General features: G+C 36.5%; 2 protein-coding genes across 5 annotated transcripts; both read left to right on the forward strand.

Moving 5' to 3' along the window:
- The first annotated feature begins 208 nt into the window (after window positions 1-208).
- rpp14 (ribonuclease P/MRP 14 subunit) lies at window positions 209-24012 on the forward strand. Of its 4 annotated transcripts, none has more exons than XM_039769441.1 (6): window positions 209-372; window positions 2918-3034; window positions 5171-5258; window positions 5632-5708; window positions 5991-6069; window positions 23917-24012. In XM_039769441.1, the coding sequence occupies exons 2-6, from the start codon at window positions 2940-2942 to the stop codon at window positions 23971-23973; spliced, it is 396 nt and encodes a 131-aa protein (XP_039625375.1). In that variant the 5' UTR covers window positions 209-372; window positions 2918-2939; the 3' UTR covers window positions 23974-24012. The 4 variants fall into 4 exon arrangements, with proteins under 4 accessions (XP_039625375.1, XP_039625376.1, XP_039625377.1 ...); XM_039769442.1 differs by having other exon boundaries at window positions 2921-3034; XM_039769443.1 differs by having other exon boundaries at window positions 209-350.
- Window positions 23986-24669, forward strand: LOC120539409 (hydroxyacyl-thioester dehydratase type 2, mitochondrial-like). The gene has a single exon (XM_039769439.1). The coding sequence runs from the start codon at window positions 23998-24000 to the stop codon at window positions 24526-24528; it is 531 nt and encodes a 176-aa protein (XP_039625373.1). The 5' UTR covers window positions 23986-23997; the 3' UTR covers window positions 24529-24669.
- Window positions 24670-26330: the final 1661 nt, after the last annotated feature.

The following is a 26330-nucleotide window of genomic DNA, read 5'->3' on the forward strand; positions in this document are numbered from 1 at the left end:
TTAGTTTTTGTCATTACTGTATGCCTTCTGAGCGTTAGGACATTAGTGAAATGAGTTTTTATTATTACCGTATGAGTTTTGAGCGTTAGGACATAAGTTCCAGCTGACTATCTTCCTTTGGGTAACACAAAACACTGCACTACTCAAAAGTGTATTTTTCCACGACTTCACATTAAACTGTCCTCGCGGTAAACCTTACAAACCGCCAGTTTTGCTTTCCAGTACAGAAAACTGAGCAAGCTTAATTTTACATCGGACAGGAATTCCTGTTGCACAGGAAGCACGTAACATAAACTCGGTTTGTGGTGTTCATGTGATTCGGAGGTGTCGGTACTATTTACATTAAGAAGGTTCATCATTTTTGTTATTTGAGTGAGTTCTAATACTTTAATTTTTCTGCCAACGTAAAACAACAGATACATATCGGGTAGTTTTGTGTGTTTTTGTGAAATTTTTAGTTTTGTGAATTTTTTTGAATCTATTTATTTAATAAACGTGCTACCAATTTTGTAAGAGCTTTTTAGTATGGCTAGCTACTGTATGTTGGCATTGCTGACGTACCCCAAGCGACCTCCAGATGAATAAAGCGGTACGAAATAGGACCGAAAATAACTGTTTTTAATACTTTTATTAACTGTGGAAGCTAGTCTAAAAAGTTCTCAAATCATTGATTTTTTTAAGATTCCGTGAACTTTCCCTTTTCGTGGGAGACCTGTGTAACATCGGCTACCTTATTAAAGCACATCAGCCGCCCTGCACAGTCTCATTTCTTTTGTCTCCCTTGCACTGTTACCCCGTTATCAGTACTCGTATTAATTGATCAGCTTTGTTTTTGTTTTCTGAGGTAATAAAGGCTACTGGCAGCTGCATGCGCGTGCGATATCTGTGTTCATATATATGTTTTATGATGTCACAATTAAAAGTATTATCTGATGTGTTTGTTCGCAATTGTCGGTAATATAATAATACATGTACATACATACAGTATTTATGTAACGATATTTCCCATGTTTAAACTGCTTCATAGTAATTGAAAAACAGGACATCTGCAACATTGGAAACAAATTATATTAACTAACTTGGCGACGCCTTTATCGAAGCGACGTACGACATTTATGATAACAATGTGTATATTTCTTTTGGTTTTTGCAGTTGGAGCACAGGCAGGTCAAGTGACTTGTTCACGGTCACACATCGTCAGTAGCGGGATTTGAAGTCAAAAACCTTAACCACTGCGCCACATTGCCTGCATATTATATCTGCTTAAAACACTAACTTTGAAGCTTTGAATTAGAAAAATAGATTACAAATACTAAGAGAAAAACCCATAACAAATTGCATATTTGGTAATATAAACACATCATATTGCCCATCTGTACAAGGATCAGAATGTCAGGGTTGTTTTTTTTTTTTTTTGTAATAATAATGAATTGAGCCATCTGATCTTATTAATTTAGCAAGGTCGTTCCAAAATCTGGGTGCTGTGGAGCTGAAGGTTCTGTCACGCATAGAGCACAGGTTAGTTTGGGGCACATGGAATTTGTAGAATCAAGTGAATTTTAGTGGGGTGAGCAGGAGTATAGTGATGGTGGAGGTTACTGATGTGGTCCAGTCCAAGGCAATATAAAGCTTTATAGGTTGGTAATAGAATTTTATATTCAATACTAGAAAATATAGGGAGCCAATGATGGTTCACCATAATGGGTGTTATGTGGAGGGACTCTTACAGAAGAGTTTTGAACCATCTGGAGCTGTGATAACAGATGATGTGCATCTGACAGTAGGGAGTTACAGTAGTCAAAGTGGGATGTAATAAAAGTATGGACAAGTTTATGATAGTTGAAAAATGACAGGACCGAGCGAATATAGGATATTTTATGGAAGTGGAAGTAAGAACATTTCTTAAAATAATTTATGTGGGTAGAATAAAAAAGTGAGGGATGAAAAATGATGCCCTTTTCAAATATCATCACCAAAAGTGCAAGGAAAGGAGTTCATTTTCTTAACTGAGCTGTAGTGCCTGTTAGCAGGACTTTTTTTGTTACAGTTTAATTTTAAAGAGTTCTGTTCCATGCAGGTTTTAATTTCACTTGTAAGCCAGGAATGGTCTGATAAATTTTCAGTTGTAACACTGAAACGCAGTCCAAAGCAACAACTAATCTGGCTATCAAAGCTGTTTCAGCTACCATTTGCCTTTTAGGGCTCAGTTTTTAACTACATCATGATACTGTGAAATCCTATTAAAAAGATGTATTTTTATGTGACGAAGTTCTATTTTCATTTTTATTTTTTCAATAACTTATAGTTACAAAAATATTTAATAAAGTAAAATGTGACTTCTCTTTGAGAACAAAAATGTAAAACTTTAAAAGTTCCCAAATCCATCTGAATGTTATGCTAATATGTACTCTTTTATTATTACACATTATAAACAAAATACTATCATTGCCTGTTTTCCTCTTTGTTTTTTTCCCTCAATAAACATCTGTTAACATTTTCTTGAACAGATATTGGGAGATGCTTGTGTAATAAATGCAGTGTTTAAGTCAATGAATGGGGAAAGTATAGCCATGTGGACATTTGTGCCAGCTGCCTCACAGCTCATTTCCAGGTTACTGTCTCTGTGGAGATTGAACTTCCATGTTCATGTGTTTTTCTTTTTCTGGATATTTTTGTTTCCTGCAGCATTCTGATAGCAGTTACAATAATTCAAATTGATTATTATGTTTCTGTGCTTCCTGGTGGAATTACATCCCATCTATTGTTCATATTCAAGAATAGCCAAAAGTTTTAGTCATTGTGTTATTGTAAAAACTGAAGATGTTATACCATCTTGGTGACATATATACTGTATGCATACATTATTAACTGTAGGTTTGAATTAATTGGATTGTGCCCCCTTTTATTTGTTTCAAAGTAGCAGAAAACACATTTCTTGTATGGCATGTCATGAAAGAATGGAAGATGATTCTGGCAAATATGAGAGGATTGTTCATAAAAATGGATCCAGTTACCACTATTTGAAAATATCTCTGTAAGTTTAACTTTGTTTTAATAATGCTGCATACATTAGAATATTTTTTAATACTTAGTTGTTTAGAATAATTTAAAAAAAAAAAAGGAATTTCTTTGTGAAGAGGAATGTTGTGCTGTTCTGCCACAGCGTGGTTTTATACTTATTACTCCAGGATCACAACAGTAGAATAAAATACATGCAGTTGGCTGCACTACTGTAGAATGTAATGTTTAGCTGCATAATCTCCAAATATATTTTGTCAGTAGTATTGTAATCAAATCATTTGTTCAGAAATCAATCCAACATTTAAATAAACTTGTTTGATTAGGTGGCAAAAGTGTGTACAGTGCCAAATAAATAGAATGAAGCCTTGACTTTTCTATATAGGTTTTGACATCTGTTATTGATGTCATATATTTAAACTTATTCTAGACACAGTATATTGTAAAAGTAACTGATTTATATATGTTTGTTTAAAAAATTTGTAAGGATTTTGTCTTGCTGTTTTAGCCATGAATGTAACTTTTATGGCAAAAAAATGTAGACTGCATGATACATAAAATCAGGTATTAGCATTTTCAGCTAGATCTATACGAAATAGCTACATGTTACACAGAAATACATGCTACATAAACCAGTATTCCTGTATCGTTACACAGGTACACAATCTACCAATTTTAAAGAAGTAAAGTTATAGCTGGTGGATTGAGAATTAAATCTATACAACTACCATGGTGATTGCTTTTTGCCAAAAATATTGTCATGAGTAGTTACTTTTAAACTTTGTATAAAAGGAAGATTAATTATTTTTGGAGAAATCTATGAATTAACAGATATAATAATATAATGTACAAATAATGTTTAATTGAAATAGATTTTCAGTCAAAAGAAGAAATTGGTTAGAACAGAATATTCGCTGAAGGTGGTTCTTCTGATTTCAGAAGGTGGTTGTTGTCTCTTGAAATAAAAGCACTAAGTCTTATTCTTTTGCAGTTCAACTTATAATACCTTTGGAAAACACTTGGTGACAGTTGTAAATTGTCAAAAAAAAGCATAATTTTAACTTGTTATTTATTTAGAAAATGTCCATTCATCCATTACCCATACCCCTTTTTGCTCACTTAATCCTGGGGACTAGTGTATATCCCAACAGCTTTGTGCACACGGCAGGAACCAACCCTAAATGGGTCAGTGGTCCATCACAGAACAATTAGCCTGATGCACCCCTTCACTGTCTTGGAGGAGAGCTGTAATATGACAAGAAAAATCAATCAGACTAAGGGAGAATGTGCATACTGCATATAGGCAATGCTATGGGCCTAAAATTTGATTACAGTCCCCTAAAGTCTTGTGGGACCTGCATAAACACTACCTAGCCACCATTCATTTAAAAATAAGGCTCTTGTATTTATTAATTGGTAATGGTAATCGATCCTCTTTAACTTTTCTTTTAATTCCTCCTATACAGGTAGGAATAAAATCATATATTAACACTTCTTAAAACAAACACTACAGAACACGAAAAACAAATGAATGCACACATGCTAAGATTATCATATCCTTGCCGAATTAAATAAAAATCTTTCAACATTCTTAAAAGTCTTTTATACCTCTTTTTCTTCACTTTCATATGGGGTATATATTTGACCAGTCTCCTCCATTCTTCTCTGTTGTACACTTTCTCCTTTAGATCCCCTTTACACAGTCCATACACTTTCTCTTTGGTCACCCTCTTCTCCTTCATCAAAAAACAATCATATACATGATTCTTCTCTCCACGGTCTTTATCTATCTTCTCATGACATGCCCATTCCACTCTGACTTTCTTTCTGGTTATTTTCTTTGATATTTCTCCAACTTTGACTGTATCTCTGATTCTTTCATTCCTGATTTTAACTTTCCATTTTTTTGTTATTGTTGATCTGAGATACTTGAACTTTTCCACCCTTTTAAGCCTTTATACAATTTGTTTGCAATGTTCTTGACCATCAGTTTTAAACAACCTTCCTTGTAACAGAGATGTCAATATATCTTTAGCAAATATGCTCAAGTTTTTGTGTAGAGTAAAATATTTTAACTGTTTTGTGTGGTTGCATTGCTGTCTATTAATGTTGCTTGCTGCTTTCAGTGTTAACTTTTTTTTTTTAAATAAAGAGAATTTGAAGATGACACCACCATTAGGCTTAATTCTGCTCAGTTCAAACAGTTAATTATTTCATCCCTGAAACAGCTTTTTGGTGAGGTAAGTCCTTTACCAATTTGAAATTTGGTAAAAGTTGTCTGTAGTATGGATTCTCATTTCTGTACTGTTATGTTTGTTTTAATGAGAGTTGAATCTGCTTTCCTGCACACTGGATAAGAATATGAAGGGAGCATATAAGCTTTTTTCTTTAAAAAAATAAATTGGAGTTATGAAATGTATTAAGTTTTATTTCAGTACAGTAGTAATTTGAGTTTTTAAATAGTTTGCAAAGCAAAATTATTTCATTGGTTTCAAGGTATTAATAATAGCTATTAATAGCTAAAGCATCATAATGAAATATTTTGAAGTTAATTAATAATTCATATTTGTGAAACACAGTAAATGCATAAGTATTTTGTTGATTGTGTTGCAGATTGGAGCAGCTTTACCTTTTGATGTATTGCAGTTTGAGGAAAATACTTTGTCAGCTATTCTTCGAGTGTACAGCAGGTAAAGTTACATAGAACATATTTACTTTATTGTAGTAGTTCTAGTATTGTGACATGTACAAAGTACACTGAACTTCTTTCTAGCATGCAAAACATTGTCACTCCCTGACACTATTATAAACAAACATGTATTCAGATACATTGCTCCATGTTATGTAATGGAAAATACAAATCAGCTTACTTGATGTACTCTTTACCTTGATGTAGTAAAGTGTCTGTTATGGTGAATCATAATTAAAAGTGAATTGTTTGAGATTACTTAATAATTGTTATTTTTTTCTAGGGATCTTGTTAAAGTGTGGAGTGCCCTTACACTTTTGGGGTCCTACCAGAGTGAAATGTGTGCATTCCGAGTGCAACAGGTAAAATTCGTATTTCTTACAGTGAATTTGTAGAATATGTATATGATAGTCCGCTATATGTTGGTTTTTATCAGTGCATTAGGTTTCTAAACCTAGTAAATCGTTGTAAGGAGCTGAGGCTTATCGTGGCAACATCAATCACAAGGACAAAAATAATTTTAATATCGGTCCAGTACATTGTAAACTCGAAAGCACAACAACACTAGTTTACACTGGACCAATTTAAAAGTTACCCTAGGATGTATGTGTTCTATGCAGCTGCACAGGAAAAATAACAAATATTGTTTTGGAATCTATTTCTGTTATATACAGATGAAGTTATCATTCCCTGTTCTATTTCTTTTAATCTGATATTTAACCTGTAGTGTACATTGTTTGAAAGTCTATACATTTTAACAGTGCCATAGAATTGGCTCCAGTGGAACACAGGATAAATAGTGATTGCCAGTGGCATCTTTGTAATTCCTCAGAACTCAAGCAAGTTAAAAAATTGAACAAGTGCTTGCCTGGGGTTGTTGACCTGGCCAAACTTCTATGCATATGTCCTAAGCCTACTTTGTGAAATAATCCTCTTGTTTAGTAGAAGGACAAAAATTCTTTTTTTCACATTCAACAGAAATACAGACTGTAAAAAGCATGTCAAACATTAAAATAAACAACTTAACTTTTAAAAAAGTCATTTTAGTTTTCAAACACTGTATGAGAACTTCTCAAAAGTTACATAACATTGTGTATGTTGAGGTTGGTGCCTACTTCATTGTCAGCCAGAATAAATTAAGACATACGAGAAAAAAAAAAAGTGTTACTATGATTTAGAACATTACTTACCAGTGATGTGTACTAGAGGATACCCGTGGAAATGAAGGAGAAGTGGATTTAGCAGAAACCTTGACAAATCTTAGGAAGTATCCAGATAAGATACTGGAACAGCTTAGCTATAAGCTAAACTAACTAGCCTAATAGACTGAATGGTCTCCTCTCATTTGTCAAATTTCTTGTGCTCTTATGTTATGACAAAATCAGTAGTTACATTCAAAAGACACAATCGGTTGTGTACTTAATGTAGAGATGGATTCACATTTATTTTAAACTTGTAATGGACAGCTGGGATTCTTATGTGGCTGGGACACCTCCATAACGGAAGGACCGGGGAAGGAGCTTGCACAGGGCCATACCTCCCCTGGATCTACACGGGGCAGTCCCCCTAGCTCGCTACAGTGCCATGGGTGTGGAGCATGAAAGTTCAACACCACCACCAGGGGGCACGTGGAGAATGGCTGGGCCCTCCTCTGCAGGGCTACTGCCACACCCAGAAGTGCGGCCAGAAGGAGATTGTGAAACACATGGAGCACTTCCGGGTGCTCTATAAAAGGGGCCGCCTCACTCCATTCAGAGAGCCAGAGTCAGGAGGTGGAGGACAAAGCTTGCGGGAGGAGGAGTGGAGGTGGACAAGAGACAGAACAGAGAGAAAAGAAGGAAGAGGTTGTGTATTGAAGTTTATTATACTGTGTTGTATAAGGTGCGAAACTAGGGAAAAACATTTCCCATGCATAAAGGTGTGTTGTGTGCTGGACTTGGGGTCATGTCTATTGTGTCTGGGGTTTCTGGAGCTGTACGCCCCCTGGTGTCCTCAACTATTTTTGTCTCCTCTGTTAAAATGGTTGCACAGCTGAATCCAGCTGATGGAAAAAAGCTGTAATAAAATGCATAATTTAGCATTTCCTTTATTGTCTGTATTTTGAAATTATTAATAACAGACTGAAAAGTTCTCCAATGGCAATCTCAGAAGAGGGTGTGTGTAAACAGTGTACATATTTAATTTTTTTTTTATTATTAATTTTATTGTAATCGTTCCATACAAATTGATCGATTTTTTTACATAAAATAGGATTGAGAACAAGTCGACCCCCACCCCTGAGAGAGAGAACATGGCCAGCGGGGTAAAGCTTAAGGCTTGCAAGCATACCTAAATTGATGAGTTTGATAGGCCAATATAGATGAATGCAGAAGAAAAAGAAATCTGGAAATAACTGCTTCCTCGGTGCTTTGAGAACTTATTCTAAAATATTATTGATTAGATCCTGCCATGTTTTGAAAAAAATCTGTACAGATCCTCTGAGTATTTGATTTTTTCCAGTTTCAAATAGTATAACACATCGGTTTCCCACTGACTTAAAATATAAGAATTAGGATTCTTCCACTGCGGTGGGTTGGCACCCTGCCCGGGATTGGTTCCTGCCTTGTGCCCTGTGTTGGCTGGGATTGGCTCCAGCAGACCCCCGTGACCCCATTCGGATTCAGCGGGTTAGACAATGGATGGATGGATGGATTCTTCCAGTTTAGCAAAATAAGTCTGCGTGCCAAGAGTGTAGTGAATGCAATCACAGTTTGTCCTTCTCCACTTTAAACCCATCTGGGAGAACACCAAACACAGCTGTTAATGGTTTAGGAGGGATTGTGAGACCAAGGCTGTCTGAAAGGTAATTAAAAATTTTGGTCCAGAATGATATTAATTTGGTGCAGGCCCAAAACACATGACACAGTAAGGCTGGGACTTGATTGCAGCGTTTGCAGGTTGGATCCTGCCCTGGAAACATTGTGGAGAGTTTTAGGTGAGACAGATGTGCTCGATATATAATTTTGAATTGAATAATTGTATGCTTTGCGCATATGGGGCTCGAGTGAATTCTCTGCATTACTACTTTCCACTCCTTTTCTAATATGTTGAGTGAGAGATCTTTTTCCCAGTGTTCTATTGGATCTTTGAAAGGGAGGGACTGTAAAATAATTTTATATATTGCAGAGACAGTGTCTAAATCCTTGAAATTGAGCAATATTTTTTCCAGGATGGATGAGGGTGCAAGATGAGGAAAATTGGGCAGGTTCTGTTTAACAAAGTTCCTAATTTGAAGATAGTGAAAGAAATGTGTAGCTGGAATATTAAATTTGGAATGTAATTGTTCACAGGATGGAAAGATGTTGTATATAAAGATCTCTAAGCAAGTTAATCCCAAATTTTTTCCAGATATTAAAAACTGTATATGTTTGCGAAGGTTGAAAGTAAACATGGGCGATATGGCCTAAAATCAATATCACGATAAATTGAGCAGTTAACCTCGATAACGATAAATGGACGATAACCACCCCAAGTGCCAAAAAAACAAACTTTTTTTTTTTTTCATTTGATGGGGCTGTGGCAGGCAGCATAGTTCCTCCAGTTATTTTGATAATATTATTCCCCCTAGACCTATTCATTGCAATTATATTATTACCACTTTAAAGGACTGTAAAATGTCACTGAAAATAAATGAAGACAATAGTAGTAAGTACTTTTAGTGGTTAAGATTTATTAACTGAACAAAATAAAAAGTGTAGGATACAATATGTAACCATGCTCTCTAAAAAATGTGTATCCCTTGTAAACAAAATAGTTTAATAATAAATATGTTTCACATTGGCTATTCACAAAGTAAACAATGATTGTGCAAATGTAATGCCATCATGGACAAAGGCCTATCTCTGCTAAGGCCTTGAGGTAGCATATCTATCCAAATCTTCACACCCAACATCACCCCAATTCATGGTCTAATTCTCAAATAAAGCAAGCAAAATAAAGTAAGAATTAAATAAGACCTCTCAGACCATATTTACAAAATTAAAAAGGGTTGGCACAGTAATAAAACATTTTAAAAATCATGTATTTTGCTACATTTCACAGCACAACATGATCAACACTGGCTCACAATAAGTCTTCTGTAAAAACTTTCTGGATACACTGCTGCTCAGCAGTCTTAAGTATTTTATGCCTATATAAACATTATTCAAACATTAATACTTTCAATTTTGAATATGACACACAGAATTAAAGTCACTTTAAAACACACCAGATGTCACCACCCAAATATATTAAGATGTACACACTTACCGACTGCCAGGTGCAGCCTGTGCCCAAAACATTGCACCCGTGTCCATTTATTGAGCTTGACAGCTTTCACAATATTTGGGCCGTTGTCAGTTATTATAGCAACAAGGTCCTCTTCACTGATGTCCCATGCAGACAGCATCGCTCTCAACCCCTGTCCAACCATCTCCCCCGTGTGATCAGATGGAAAATAGGCCGTCTCGAGCACTCTGGTACGCAGCTCCCATTTGTTGTCGATGTAATGAACTGTGAGACTAATATACGGCTCCATTGTGCGGCTGGACCAGAGATCGGATGTGGCTGCAACGTGCTTAACGTATCTCAATTCAGCAGCAACCTTTTTCCTCTCTGTGCTGTACATGTTGGGAATGATAGTTTTTGAAAAATATTTTCGTGATGGGAGTTCGTATCTCTTGTCAATTATTTTCATGAAGTGTCTGAACCCGTTGCGTTCCACTGTAGCAATAGGAGCCATGTCTTTTGCTATGTGGTAGCCTATAGCATTTGTGATTTCTTGCCATCTTTTTGAAGTTCGCTCATATAGTTGAGCACTAGCAAATGCTTCGGTTATTGACCGCTGCCTGGTGGAGGAAGACGTTTTGCTGGTCCTCCTAATCTCTTCTCGCTTTGAGCTTTTTTTATGTCTTCGAATTGAATCACATGGTTATGCTGCAGGTGGTGGAAGAGGTTGGTTGTGTTACCTTGACTTGACGCAACAGTCTTTTTGCAGAGTTTACATTTAACAATTTTTTGATCAATATCATCCTTGTTGAATCCAAAATGTTGCCAAACGATTGATGATGCATTTTTTTTGTTAACAAGCGTCTCCTCTTCCTCCTCCACCAGCTCTACCTTCGCTGCTGCTTCAACATTTAAATCGTCCTCCATTTGTTCACCCGTGTCTCGTCTTGTTACAGGTAGTAGAGTCATGTGACTCCACCCCGTCAAGTCTGTAACGTAGCACAGCGTCTTAAAGGGACATGAACATCGCCAACCTGCACATGCCTTTTCTTTTTTTTTTAAAATACCGAATTTACCGACATGGGCAAAATGACGTCGATGAGAGTAATAAATTTCGGTAACGATAAATTTTTGATATATCGCCCAGCCCTAGTTGAAAGAGTTGGTTCTCTTGCAGAGGTGCCACAGATAGAAGCTTCTCCATCTTAAAATGCTTTCTACATTGGTTCCATATTCTGATTGAGTGAAGCACGATTGGGTTATCAGTATATTGCCGATAACTTGCATTTATTGGGGCACAAAGCAGGGAATATAAAGGAGTACTGCAGGATCTATGTGTGTCCAGGTTTTTATAGCTTGTATGTTTGCTGCCCAGTAATAAAATTGAAAATTGGGTAGAGCCATGCCACCTTCTGCCTTAGGTCTTTTTGGGTCGCTCTTTGGATACGTGGATGTTTTGAGTTCCAAATAAATGAGGTTATTGTTGAATCTAATTGCTTAAAAAATGATTTATTGATGTATATTGGAATGTTTTGAAATAAAAAAGAAGCTTAGGAAGAATATTCATCTTAACAGTGTTAATTCTTCCAGCTAGAAGAAGATGAAGGGTTGACCATCTATGCAAGTCTTGCTTAATTTTTTCCAGGCAGATGGCAACATTTTGTTGATAAAGAGCTTTATGTTTACTTGTGATGTTTACCCCAAGGTATTTAAACTGTTCTGCAATGATAAAAGGTAGGGTGTCTAAAATTATATGCTTGAGAATTCACTGCAAAGAGTACACTTTTATTCAGATTAATTCTGAGACTGGAGATCTTTTGAAATTCTGTAAGTGCTGTTAAGACTGCAGGCACAGAATTTTGTGGGTCTGATATATACAGTACCATATCATCTGCATATAGAGAAATTTTCTGTTCCAGTCCTTTTCTGATAATCCCCTTTATCTGATCAGTATTTCGACAGTGAACCGCCAGTGGTTCAATGGCGATTCCAAATAGCAGTGGTGACAAGGGGCATCCTTGCCCCTACCTCGTTCTAATTTAAAGTAGTCTGAACAAATGTTGTTAATACAAACTGAAGCTTCTGGATTGGTATACAGTAGTTTGATCCATGCACAAATGTTCGGGCCAAACCCAAATTTTCTAATGTAGTGAAAAGGTATTTCCATTCAATCATGTCAAATGCTTTTTCTGCATCCAATGATAATAGTATTTCTGGGGTGTCTGACTTTGTTGATGAGTATATTACATTAAACGGGTGTCGAAGATTGGAAGATAAGTGTCAACCCTTGATAAATCCAGTTTGATCTTGTGATATTACCGAAGGTAGCACTTTCTCCATCCTTCTAGCTATGATTTTTGAGAGTATCTTAATGTCATTATTCAGAAGTGAAATTGGTCTGTATGATGCACATTGTAATAAGTCCTTATTTTGCTTAGGAAAGATGGTGATTAATGCTTGGTGAAAAATTTGAGGTAGAATTTGATTGTCTCTAGCTTCTGTAAATGTTGCTAATAGAAGGGGAGCTAGCTGAGCGGAGAATTTCTTAAAAAATTCTGCAGGGTAGCCATCAGGGCCTGTTGCTTTCCCGCATTGAAGTGACTTTATAGCATCTAGTAATTCTGATAGCACCAGAGGTTTATCGAGTTCCTCCACACTAAAAGTATCTATTTGTGGTATCTGTAATGTATCCAGAAATGCATTAGATTGTGTGTTGTCTTCTTTAAACTCAGTAGCATATAAGGATTTATAGTAGTCTCAAAATGTGTGCATTATATTTTTATGGTCGATGATTTCGTCTCTCTTCGTGTTGATGATTACTGGAATTGTGTTGCGAACGTCTTGTTTGTGGATTTGTTGAGCTAAAAGCTTATTAGCTTTCTCTCCATGTTCATAGTAATGATGTCTGGATTTATAAATTAGTTGTTCAGTTTCTTTAGTTGTCAAGAGGTTGAGTTCTGAATGCAGAACTTGCCTTTTCCTTTGTAGAGCCTTACTTGGAAGCCTGGCATGTTCTTCATCTGTTCTAGTGATTTCGCTTTTTAGATCTGATACTTTCTTGGTTTCTAATTTATTTCTGTGGGAAAGATATGAAATAATCCAGAGTTTCCCAGAGTATTCCTGCAGAAACATCTGAGGATGTATTTGTCTCTAGGAAGAAACTGATTTGTTTGGATATAAATTCTGTATAATTCTCATCTGCTAATAGAGGCGGGTTTAAACGCCATCTGCGAGGTATGTGGGGCATGGCATAGTGACTTTAGCTCCAAGGTTAGAGGTGCATGGTCAGAAATAACAATAGCATCGTACTTGCAAGATTTAATTGTAGGCAAGAAATTATCTATAAAGAAATAATCAATTCTTGAGTAGCAATGATGTACTGGTGAGTAGAAAGAATATGTTCTTGAGTTTGGGTTTAGAAACCTCCAGGGGTCTGATAAGTTGTGGTCAGTTATAAACTTTGTAATTATCTTTGCAGTTTTAGATGTCGTCCCCCCTGTGATAGAAATCTTGGTGGATTTAAAACACAATTAAAGTCCCCAGCTGTTATAATTTTATGAGTGTTCACAATGGGAATGGATGCAGATAAATTTTGTATAAATTCCTTATCATCAACATTAGGTGCATAAACATTTATCAAAATCATTTTACAGTTAATAAGTTGCCCATGACCATCACATATCTCCCTTCAGGATCCAATACTACATCTGATGCTACAAATGAGACTGTTCTATGTATGAGAATTCCCACACCTCTAGTTTTCTTTGTAAAGCTAGAATGGAACATTTGGCCAGTCCAGTCCTTTTGCAGCCGGAACTGATCCTTGCTTAGTAAGTGGGTCTCCTGTAAAAATACTATTTTAGCATTTAAACCTGTTAGGTGACAGAATACTTTCTTTCTCTTTAATTCGTGATTCAGGCCTTTAACATTCCAGCTCACAAAGTTTAACTGTCCCATCATGGAGACATTGATTCTGAATTTTTGATGTCATTTTATAGTCTGGAAGTGAGACAGGTTTAACCTTAATTTCCTATTTCCCCAAGAGTTATTGCCATGCAGCCTATTGTTTGTTACCTTGGTAGTTATAATTATAAGGATTAAAAGGATGGATTAGATATAGATATAGCCTGCTCTCTTTCTCTCCCTCCTTATCCCCCCACCCTCCCATTTTGCCACCCCACGTGAGGCTAGACCCCACTTCACGAAGTCCCGGACATATTTAATTTTCTAAACATGGAGTAACACTAATTACTGACAAAAAATTGGCTAATCATCAGAAAAATTATAATAGCATTCATATTTCATACAACAGCGTTCAATACATGCCACATTATGCATTGTAAAGTTCCTAATAAAGACGTTTTTTGTCTGTTATTAGTTTGTGATAATTGACATCTTCTGATTTCACACTCTAGATAAACCTGTCTTTATGAAGAGAAAGGATAGAATATTTATTATATGCATGTGCTAAAACACATTTTTTATTTTGCATGAGGTATAATTAGAGCATCGAACTCTGTATTTGAGTATAGCACAAACCAAAGGTTTCTTTATGAAGGTGTGAATGGCTGTTAGTTTTGACATTTGTTTCATGGAAAGAGACATTTCAGATGTGACCAAATATCCTTTGAATTGTGAACACCTGAAAAATCTGATTACGAGATCAAAGTCTTAACCATATTTTGGTCACAAGCCTTTTACAATGATTAAATTGCCAACATTCACGAAAAGTTTAATTGACCCTCAGTGAAAGTGAAAAAATAATAGTTTCATTGATTTTTCTTTGGTTATTGTAATGGCTTTAGGATAACTGTTTAAGGAACATCACTGTCAGCAGTGCTCATTTTAGTTACCAAATAGGTTTCTTTTGACTCAGTGGCATCAAATAGAAGTAAATGGACATGATCTTTTAAACAGCATGATTTTTTTAATAATCAATAAGAGAACAGCTGATAATACTCTGCCTAACGGCATTCTCAATTCTGGTGATACAGAATTGCAACAGAACTGCTAAAAACACAAATTTAAAGTTAGGCAAATACAAAGCTATAGTCTGCCTTTATGTTCCTAAAGGGCACTCAACCCAACCTGTTTTCATTTTATTTTATTACTTAGACTGTAATAGTACTTATTTCATAGGAGCTGAAGTATCAGTTCATAGATCAAGTAATAAGCTCTTAAAAATACTATTTAAAAATGTAATTGTATATTTAAAGAAATAGTGCAAGCCATTTTTACATTGGACTCAAAAAATATTAAAACATTGATGTATTCTGTGTGTGCGTGTGTGTGTCTGTATGTTTACCGTAGATCCCGTTATATAAGCCGAGAATTTCGTCCTAGATTTTTGGCTTGGAGTTTGGGGGTCGGTTTATACGACGAGTATCGTTTCAGATTCAAGATTTCCAGTGCAATGCCGTTTTGCTGATGAGTACGGAAGTAAATAATGACGAAACCACAGAGCCATCTTTCAGATGAAGAAGTAACTTTGCATGCCGGTACTTTAAATTAAATAAAGAATTTATTCAAAAAAGTGTTTTAGTTGTTGATTTTATTAATAAAATTTATAATAAATTATCGGGAAGTTTAAAATAAAAATTTTTGTTTTGATTTACGATCAACATCTTGCATTACGACCCGGATGCGGTCACATGTATCCATTTGCGCGATTGTAAACAAACAACCAAGAGCGTTAGTAGCGTCAGTCGGAGCCCAGATACATGTGTTTGTGGATGTAATTTCGGTCATTGCAGTGATTTGCCTATATGTATAATTCATTAAGACCATGTAAGCAAGACACAATTGCTAAGGAAGGAAGAGAAGGTAAAGAAAGCGATCACAATTGAAACGAAGATGGAAATTGTGTGGAAATATGAGAGTGCTGTTCGTGTGACCGATCTCGCTAATATGTACAGCATGTTGAAATCCACCATCTCGACAATTTTACAAAGAAAAGATTTGTATAAGGAGACTCCTTCTAAACAATAACCACCTTCCGTTTCATTCTCCTCCTCCTCTTCCCTTCCTGCAGCCCAAAGATGTCAAATTAAATGGTGAGTACAGTATAAAATTGTTGTTTCTAGAATAGAATGCCTTTTATTGTCACTATACACATCTAAAATGAGATTAAAAGCAGATCCTTCAGTGCAGAAAAAAAGTTCTGTATAGGGCATGTATGGCTGTTTTTTTAGCCTTAGCATAACGCCGGATCTGCGGCCCCACTTCTGCTTTCTTTCCCTCCTCCGTCCGTGTCGTCTTCTAGACCCGACAACAATCCACGGAGAGCCCGCTGGTCTCGCTATGTTGTCTGGGATGTTGTGCGTGTGAGGAAAAATACTCGAAACAGATGTCTGGCTCTGGACACTGATGTCTATAAGGTTCTGACGGGTGTAGCGGATGTTCGCCGGACCGATCGTGCACAAACAAGGAAAAAAAAAAAGTACAAAAAAGTGCACTGAAAAGGAGAGCCCTGAGCTGCTGCGACCATGCACGCCACCATGCTCCTAGCTTAATCTAGCCTACTTCTGGTAGGCTAGGCACTTTTTATAACTTTTTTGTTAGCACATTAGAAAAATTATTGGTGTTTTGGTAAATTATGCACATTATACAACCCTTTTTTATTATGAAAAGGTTAAGAAGGGTGTTGCAGTGGGAGGTTCGGAACGCATTATGGGTTAGCCTTCGCAAACGAATTAAGTTCGTAAGTCAAGGGTCCACTGTATTGCGTATTTAAGTTAATCAAATTTATAACGAGTCTGGAGTGTGTAATGAGATTGTGTTAACTTGGAGAACTCCATGAAACGATTACTGATTTTTTCTTTATATCATCCCATCTAATTGTCACTTCAATAACATTTTGGAGAAGTTGGTTTCAAATTGTAATACCTCATTTTAGAGGACTTAAACAGATTTTTTTTCTTCAGTGTTAAAACTCGGCCAATAATACCACTTTGAGTTTGTTTTTTTTTTTTGTTAAATTGAGCATCATCATTGTAGTCTGTATTCAGAGTTAGACTATTCTAAAAATGGACCACCTTTTTAAAAAAAAAAAAAGTAATATAAAAACACCATTCATAGTAACATTATTATAGTAGCATTATTTTAATTTTATTAATACATTGTATATGGCCAAATGTTTGTGGACATCTGAACATCTCACCCATATGTGCTTTTTGGATATCCCAGTCTAAAATAATGGGCATTAATATGGAGTTGCTGTCTAAGCTTGTGTGGTCTAACAGCTTTGTGGCTGAGCTGTTGTTACTTGTAGATGATTCCACTTTATAATAATAGCACTTACAGTTGACCAGGGCTGGTCTAGCATTGCAGAAAATTCATGTACTGTGGCAAAGGTGGCATCTTTTGACAGTGTCATGTTTAAAGCTCTGTGGTACAACCCATTCTGTGCTTGATGTTATGACCCTGTCAGTAATCAGTGTGGCTAAAACACCTGAACTCAATAATTTGAAGAGGTATTTATGTACTTTTGGCTGTAAAGTGTAGTTATGTTTTATATACTTGAGTTCTTCAGCTACTTTCCTTTGATGGCCAGATTACTAAATGTTAATTGTTGGGAGGGCCAAGTATAATTCTTGTCTTATGGCATTCACATGTGAACGAGATGAACAATAGTAAATATAACACTACTAGACAGTAGTGCATAAACATTAGTAGGAACAGTCTATATTAAATGGCAAGGGACCTTGTATGTGGCTGTAATATGCGTCACTGTATTGTGTGCCTTTGATTTTCTCTCTCCGCAATACTGGTTTGTATTTCCGTAAAATGCCTGTAATTTTGTCGGACAGTAATACAGTCAACCCTCGTTTATCGCAGTTAATCCGTTCCAGACTCTGCCGCGATAAATGAATTTCCGCGAAGTAGGATTCTTTATTTATAAATCGAATATTTTCTCAGTTAGAGCATAGAAAACCTGTTTACGACCTTCTAAATACAGTAATCCCTCCTCAATCGCGGGGGTTGCGTTCCATAACACCCCAAAACCCAGCCGCGATAGGTGAAAATCCGCGAAGTAGAAACCATATGTTTGTATGGTTATTTTTATATATTTTAAGCCCTTATAAACTCTCCCACACTGTTAACATTATTAGAGCCCTCTAGACATGAAATAACACCCTTTAAGTCAAACGTTTAAACTGTGCTTCATTACAAGACAGAGATGGCAGTTCTTTCTCACAATTAAAAGAATGCAAAGATATCTTATCTTCAAAGGAGCACCGTGAAGAGCAGATAATGTCAGAGAGAGCGCTTGCTAAGAAAAGCAAACAATCAAAAAATCAATACACGCTTTTAAGTATTCAGAAGCACCGTGATAAAGCGGCATTTTGTAGAGGAGTGTCCTATCTTCTAGGCAAACAGCCACTGTGTAAACAGCCCCCTCTGCTCACACGCCCTCCGTCAGGCAGAGAGAGTGAGAGAGACAGAGAGAAGCAAACAAAACAAGCGCCACGTGGGAAGCATATCTTATAGCATTGAGGAGTTTTAGTTAATATGTAATACATGCTCTGATTGGGTAGCTTCTAAGCCATCCGCCAATAGCGTCCCTTGTATGAAATCAACTGGGCAATCAAACTGAGGAAGCATGTAACCTAAATTAAAAGACCCATTGTCCGAGAAAGCGAACCAGCGAAAAATCCGTGATATATATTTAGATGTGCTTACATTTAAAATCCAGCGATAGAGTGAAGCCCTGAAAGTCGAGCGATATAGCGAGGGATTACTGTACAGTGGAACCGAAGTAATTTCCCCCATAGGATTGTATGTAAATACAATTAATTCGTTCCAGACCGTATGAACTGTATGTAAATATATATTTTTTTAAGATTTTAAGCACAAATATAGTTAATTATACCATTGAATGCACAGCGTAATAGTAAACTAAATGTGAAAACATTGAATAACACTAAGAAAACCTTGAACAACAGAGAAAACTAACACTGCAAGAGTTCACGCTATAGCCTTACGACCCGCTCGCTAAAAACGCCTTTTAAGCACAGGGAAAAAAATGAACATCTGACAAATCCGTAATGTAATAAACAACCAAGAAAAATAACCTTGCAACAATGCACGCGTGTGCCTGTGTGTGTGCGTGCGTGTCTGTCTCTGTCGCGGGCCTGCGTGTGTGTGTGTGTGCTGCGTGCGTGCGTGCGTGTCTGTCTCTGTCGCGGGCCTGCGTGCGTGCATGTCTGTCCCCTGCCTGTGTGAGTGTGTTTCTCGCGCGGGCCTGCGTGTGTGTGTGTGTGCGCGCCTCTCGCGTGGGCTTGCTTGCGTGCATGCGTGCGTGTCTATCTCTCGGGCGGGCCTGCTTGTTTGTCTGTCTGTCTCTTGTGCGCACACACCTGTGTGTGTCTCTCTTTCTGCACACACAAAGAATGCACAGGAAGAGACTGAACACGTGCCGTGCGGCCCCGAGCATGCACACTTCACCAGAAGACACACACGGACACCTGGACGCACACAGGGGTTTTATTAAAGAGGATGTATCACTGGGTGTTTATTGACATTAACACTGAATATTTTTTATTACTATTTAAATTGATTTCAATTAAATAGCCAAAAAAAAAATCAAATATACCTTGGAATGCCATTTAACAATGGTCTGGACTATCAGTCTATTGACACTATTTTAGTTTTTGTTATATTTGTTATATTTACATTTTTATACATTTGTTATTATAACTTTAAATTTTAAGGAAACATAATAAATCCACAGGACCACATGTTAAATAACAATGTTTCCAATATCCGTTAACACTTATTCTTTTTTTCTTTACTTCTCTTTTCTCTTGTACACATGTATATGTACATATTTATGGTACACATTTAACAACTAGGTATATTTGTTTTCTAATGACTAAAATTCCTGTAAAGGGGGAGTGAGTGTTTGTTTTTATTGCATTCATATGCATAAAGCTTCACTTGCATGTGTACATCATAGCGAACATTGTTAGAAGAAAACCCGCCAACCAGCTGTGAAACTTCTCAGCAAAATTCACCCTTAACTTGCCTAAAAATTCTATTATTATGGTAATTTGTGCAGATGCCAATTTATTTATTAAATAACACAGTGTTGGAAAACTAAGCATTTTCCCAGTAGTTGAATCATTTGAAAACAAGTCCACTTTTTTTTTTTAATCCATTACGTTTTTTTAACAAGATTTACGACTGTTTTGCCCTTTCCTTGCAAACAAGATTAAGTCTATTTAAATGTTGGAAGATGTCATTCAGGAAGAACAGTTCTTCTATGAACTTGTATTCCAGCATTTTGGATATAAATGCCTCCAGTTTTTTTAAGACAACAGCTACAGAGAAAAGCAATGATCTCTTGGTAGAGTTCACAAACCCGTTTAAGTGCATTGCCCTTACTTAGCCACTTAACAGTATGCACAAGTAAATTATTGTGCTCAGTTGACATATCAGGCAGGAGTTTGTGAAACGAGGTGTTGTAGGCTCGAACTTGCTCTAATGAAATTGAGCATCAAAATAACACTGTCCATTGTGTTTTTTTTTTTGAGTAGGTCATTGTCCCATTGAAAGATAAAGTTAAAGTAGATTATATAGATCTTTATGTGTTATTCGGGGGAAATTTGGCTCTTTACAGAAGCAGTTTATATAAATACATATAGTGTGGATCACAAGGGTGCATACCAGCCACCTTACCCTACACAGACCGGCAGACCCAATTACAGTCCAGCACACACACTTTTATTTTCTTCTTTTCTGTGTGACAAATGCTTTCTTCCATTCCTTATGCTCACATGACAGACAATACAGCACCAATAAGCAAACACAGTCCCTTCTTCTTTTCTTCCTCTGCCGCCTTCACTCCTCTCCTTGCAAGCTTCATCCACCTCCTTCCGACTCTGGCTCTCTTTCAAAGACAGGTGATTGACAGGATGACGCCAGACTTTGTCCTGTATCCAAACGGTGCCATCTTTTGCCTTTACGCCTGGTTGCGTTTTTCTTATATGTGAGTGGACGTTTCTTGCGGGGAGGGCTTCTGTTTTCTTTCTCCGATCTGAGTTCACCTCTGTTATAGCACGTCTTTATTTGAAAACAGCAGTGTCAGATCAGGGAGAGCATGAACGCGACTGAGAGAATAAAACTGAATAAAAAAACGCTAACTTTGACAAGCACAATAAATTTACAGTGGCTGTTACAGACGCAAATGAAATGTATGTTTTTATTGTATAATATTAACAATAATAGCAGCTCTCTACTCAAAACGGTAAACTTCAGAAGCTGCCAGCATCAAACCCAGAACCTCTTGATTGGGAGTCAGCAATTCTTAGCATTGCAATACACAAGCTGTCGCATCAACCGATCACCATAACCTGCTTTCTTTTTTCTTCTGTTATATTCCTGAATAAAAGCGCACTTGTTTTGTTATACTTGTACTTTTTGTGAAAGTGTTTATTTGATATTTGGACTTCAGGCTTCACACATTTTACACATGTCGTAAAGACGGTCCTTGGGTGTGTGTGGGAAATGTTAACATTTGAATCTGATGATTGTATATAGCACGGTACTGACTTCTCTGTACTATGCTGTCCTCTGCATCTACTGCAGTTCAAAAGAAATACCAACATGCAGCAACAAGATCGGAACAAAAAACCAAACGCGGTCACTAAATACAACCGCATGAAGGTATGCAAATGAATATAATGTTGCATTAGTGCAACAACATTTTCCGAAATGTACAATACAGGTCATAAAATGAATTATTCCAAATGTCATATATACCTAAGTCCCTCTTTTTTGTCAGTGCGGCTTTGACATCATGGATCAGAAGGTGCATACTAATTCAGCATGAGCAGGAGCACTCAAGAATAAAACTAAATAAAAACAAAATTGACATCCACAGTCATTCTCAGTCACGCACACCACTTGCATCCACGTTCACGGTTTTCCCAGTCTCGTTTGCGCACAAGATCTGACACAGTTTTCAAATAAAGAGGGGTTGTAATAAAACAAGTTTGTTTGTTATACCACGTCTTTATCTGAAGACGGCGTCAGATCCGGGGGTGTTTGGGAGCTTGAACGTGACTGAGAGAATAAAACTGAAAGATAAAAAAAAAAAAACACTAACTATAAATTTACAGACGCAAATCAAATGTATGCTTTTATTGTATGATATTAACAATAAGAGCAGCTCACTACTGAAAATGGTAAATTTGGGAAGCAGCTGATATCGCCACCGTGACCTCTTGATTGGAAGGCAGCAGTTCTTAGCATTGCACTACGCAAGCTGTCGTATCAACCGCCTACTGTAACCTGCTTTCTTTTTTCTTCAGTTAAATTCTTGAGTAAAAGTGCACTTGTTTTGTTATACTTGTACCTTTTGTGAAAGTGTTTATTTCATATTTTTATTTCACGCTTCACACCTTATACATTTCATGTCTACATTTTTTCCAATTACAATTACTATTACTAAAACATGAAAAAGTTTCTGTGTTAACTACGTTTTACATAGATTGTTGTTGACACGAAACACATGTGAAATGTATATATTCCAAATGATGATATACTATTTTACCCTATAAAGCTCCAGCACTTCACTCGAAGATAAACGCTGTGCACTGAGAAACTTCTTTGCGAAAAGAACTGCAGCGGTGGGTGGGGGGATGGGATACCAGGCTGCTTGCTGCTTATCGATACATTTACAAGACAAAAGACACTGACGGAGAGGTGAGAATGGATTTAAGGTGGGCTGGATTTGTGAGATTTCTCATAGGCTCTGGTAATTCTATTGTTAAAAATAGAGAAAAACTTCTGACTTGGCTGTCACCGGCATTATGCAGGCATGTTGCTGTTGGTTTAAAGGAGCTCCAGTAGCGTTACTTGACATACTTCTGCTGAATAAGTTGTTAGCAGAAAATGTTCTGTGTAAGTGTGTATGAGAGAGAGGATGTGCAGCATTGTTCATAATAGTACTCAGTTTTGTTTTATTTTTCTCTTTTGCGACTACCTTCAGGGGGTCCAGAGTTTATCCCATAGCTGAACCTGCTCTTGTAATTAGTTTGTTGATTCTGTAGACCTCTCTCATGGTGATCTTACTAGCCCAGCACACCACATTGTAGAAAATTGCATTGGCCATCATAGAGTTGTAAAAGATGTGAAGGATGTCACTATACACAAAAAAAGAACGCAGTCTCCTAAAACAAAAAATAGCCTGCCCTTTCTTATATTTATAAACATATTCACCAAGGTTCTCTGAAATAACATTGTGTCAAGATCTGACGTTATGGTATGTCCTATTCTCCACCATACTAGTTGGTAGTTTATTCCATGTAACTATGATTCTTTTCAAGAAAATAAACTTTGCAAAATCTACCCTTAGCAAATTTCCAACAATGTATATGTGTTCTTGTTTTACCAATTTATTTTAAAGTTAACAGCTGGGATTGACTGGAATAATTCTCATCAGTAATGTTCATTACTCTTGGTTTGTGCAAAACAGATCAGGTGAATCATTGTGCCTCCCCAGAAGTATTTTTCTCAAAATACTGTATATAGAACAACTTTTATTAAGTGATATTTTTGTTCTAAAATTATAATAGTTGTGGTTCAACATGACTTGACTTGTAATAAATAAATAGTTTAAGGGTGGTCTATATGAATACATGGGTCTTTCCTCCCTTTGTTTTCAATAATCAGTTATTACATTTTAGTCATTTATTTGAACTATGTAAATAAGTATGGCATCTTGCATGCATCCATGTTTAGTTCATATTCATACAGCCAAGAACATGTTAAGTGACTTAGGAAATGGATGGAAGGAAGTTATTTCTTCGTTCTTTAAAATAAATAACATTATTGTATATTAATAAAATACATAAAAACATTGTTATAATAAAATGCAGTTTTGTTTTTTTTCCACCTTTTGTGTTTGTATTTATCCAGGTTAAGGAACCTATAGTTTAACGTGTTTCTCTCCTCCACAGGTTTCACCATTTCTACTAGCATTGTGTGGCAACAGCAGAACACTGAAACTCGAATAAGCACAAATGATGTTTACAAGTAACATGCAGTTTTGTAGTAGAGATAAATTCTTCATTTTCTCTCGACACCTGTTAAAGATGTTTCAGCTGCATCGTGGTTTTATATTCAGATTTCCTGTTAGGAACACTGACTGCAGACCTGTTCATGTTGGAGCCAAAGCGGAACTTAGAAAAGTGTTTACTAAATCTGATGTTACAACATTTTCTGAGTTAACTGGAGATGCAAATCCACTCCACCTCAATGAAGAATATGCTAAAAGTACATTGTTCAAAAGGCCCATTGTTCATGGAATGTTAATTAATGGATTGGTTTCTGCAGTTTTGGGGACGAAAATGCCCGGAGCTGGATGTATATTCCTCTCTCAAGAAATCCGTTTCCCTGCACCATTGCATATTGGAGAAGAGGTCTTGGCATCAGTGGAAGTGATAAAAATCAGAAAAAATATTGCATGGGTTTCTGTTGCATGTTCTGCAGAAGACAAAATTGTTATGGAAGGAAAGGTTCAGGTAATGTTACCTGAGGTTCATAAAATCTATAACAAGACTGACTTGTAGCTAACAGTGAGTTCTGCACATAGTCTAAAAGTATTATTAGAAATCAGTGTCATATTGTGTTATGTGGGTTAAAATGATTACAGTGTTAACCAACAATATTGAAAAATGTATTTTTAAATAAAAAATATACCTAAAAAGGAAGTGGGGGAAAAGTGGAAATGTAGATTCAGTTCTATTAAAGTTTATTGCTCCAAAATGGAAATTTCATTCTCAGCAGGTTTTACAGACAGAGTTAACAACTAAACATTAAAAACACAAATTTTAAAACAAAAACATTGAACAAGTAAATACAAGTATTGCAGTAAACATAATATGTATGGTATAACATTAAATCATACGTATTTTACACAAAAGTGAAATCAGCATTAAGACAAGACTAATGATTAATGCAAATGATAACTGTTTATCCCATGATTCAAGTCTGTGGATGTTTATTACAGTTGATCAGAAGATTAACAGCAGATAGGATTTGAATTGTGGAATCTTGAACCTGTGACCTGATGGCAACAACTGGAACTGAGAAAGTAGTGGGCGAGTCCTGTCTGAGAAAACACACTGTGTTTCTGTGATACTTTTTTCAACAGGTTTGTCAGATTTTTTAGGGCCTGTTATTTTACTGCTCCATTTTACTATTTGATTTACTCTGTTTTTGTTGTTGACATCCAAACCAGGGGGTTATTTTTCGTACATGGATTACTAGTTTAGCCGGATGTAATTGTTGATGATTTAACATGATCCCGGATCTGTCGGTTTTTCGAAACGCTTGCTGGATGTGTTTTCATAGCAGATCCAAATCCTCAAACCTGCTCGGAGCAGGTTTGTTCTATGTAAACAAGGATTAGCTCACACACTTAATTAGTGTCCGTGCATGGAATTCATTCAGTCATGGCTTTGCCGTTCATGAATGAGCAACCAATTGATATCGGTGTGCAAATTATAATAAGAGAATTTCATATAGAGAGGGTTTTGCGTGATCGGCAAGATCCTTTATCGCTCCTGGAGGAAATTCTTTTCGAAAGATACCACTTTAGCTGACGCGGAATAGTGTACCTCAATGATTTATTAGCACCTTATATTCGAAGTCAAACTAGGTGGAGTCGGGCTGTCACAACCACACAGACAGTATGCATTGCTTTGGGTTTTTTTGCAAGCGGCACTTTTTTTATATACTTTAGGCGATGCAAAAAATCTATCTAAAAGTGCAGTTTGCCGGGCAATTCGTAAAGTCTGTTTGGCTCTGAAATATTTCCTTCGGGTTTTCATAGTGTTTCCTGGACACCTGCGTGTGCAGACGATAAAAGAGGCGTTTCATTCTATTGCAGGTACACAGGCAAAAACACCCACAGTTCCATAAAGAATCTCACAATCAGCCTAACATTCTCATTACCCAGGATTTCCAAATGTGATTGGGGCACATGGGACTGATCAGAGTGGAGTCTGATCAAACATTATTTGGAAATGTACCTCTCCTCCTGATGAATAATCAGATACAGTGTCTTCATCAAATATTTGACCTTCGTCAGTATCTCATCGGTCAGGCACAAGTTCTAGGGATATGACATTCTCTGCAACTGACCCCCCCCCAAAAAAAAATGCCTTCAGAAACGGGGCGATGGGCATTTTGCTGGAGAGCCAACTGTTCTGTAGGGTTTAGGTCTGGATCGCGTTGACCTCCACCTGTTTTTTGCTTGTCTGCCTTCTTGATAGCTTTAAAATGAATGTTTTTTTTATATTGTATATGATTCTTTATGTCAACAATTCTTTAAATAGTTATATACCAATATTTACCAGTTTGAAGTATA

This window comes from Polypterus senegalus, chromosome 11 (genome assembly GCF_016835505.1).
Source record: "Polypterus senegalus isolate Bchr_013 chromosome 11, ASM1683550v1, whole genome shotgun sequence".
Classification (NCBI taxonomy): domain Eukaryota; kingdom Metazoa; phylum Chordata; class Cladistia; order Polypteriformes; family Polypteridae; genus Polypterus; species Polypterus senegalus.

What these genes read in the sequence shown, in the direction of transcription:
- LOC120539409 (XM_039769439.1), top strand. Translation starts at nt 23,998, where the DNA reads ATGCAGTTTTGTAGTAGAGATAAATTCTTCATTTTCTCTCGACACCTG.
- rpp14 (XM_039769441.1), top strand. Translation starts at nt 2,940, where the DNA reads ATGGCATGTCATGAAAGAATGGAAGATGATTCTGGCAAATATGAGAGG. An exon ending in TGAAACAGCTTTTTGGTGAG is followed by an intron (nt 5,259 to 5,631) that starts GTAAGTCCTTTA and finishes ATTGTGTTGCAG; the next exon opens with ATTGGAGCAGCTTTACCTTT. An exon ending in GTGCATTCCGAGTGCAACAG is followed by an intron (nt 6,070 to 23,916) that starts GTAAAATTCGTA and finishes TCTCCTCCACAG; the next exon opens with GTTTCACCATTTCTACTAGC.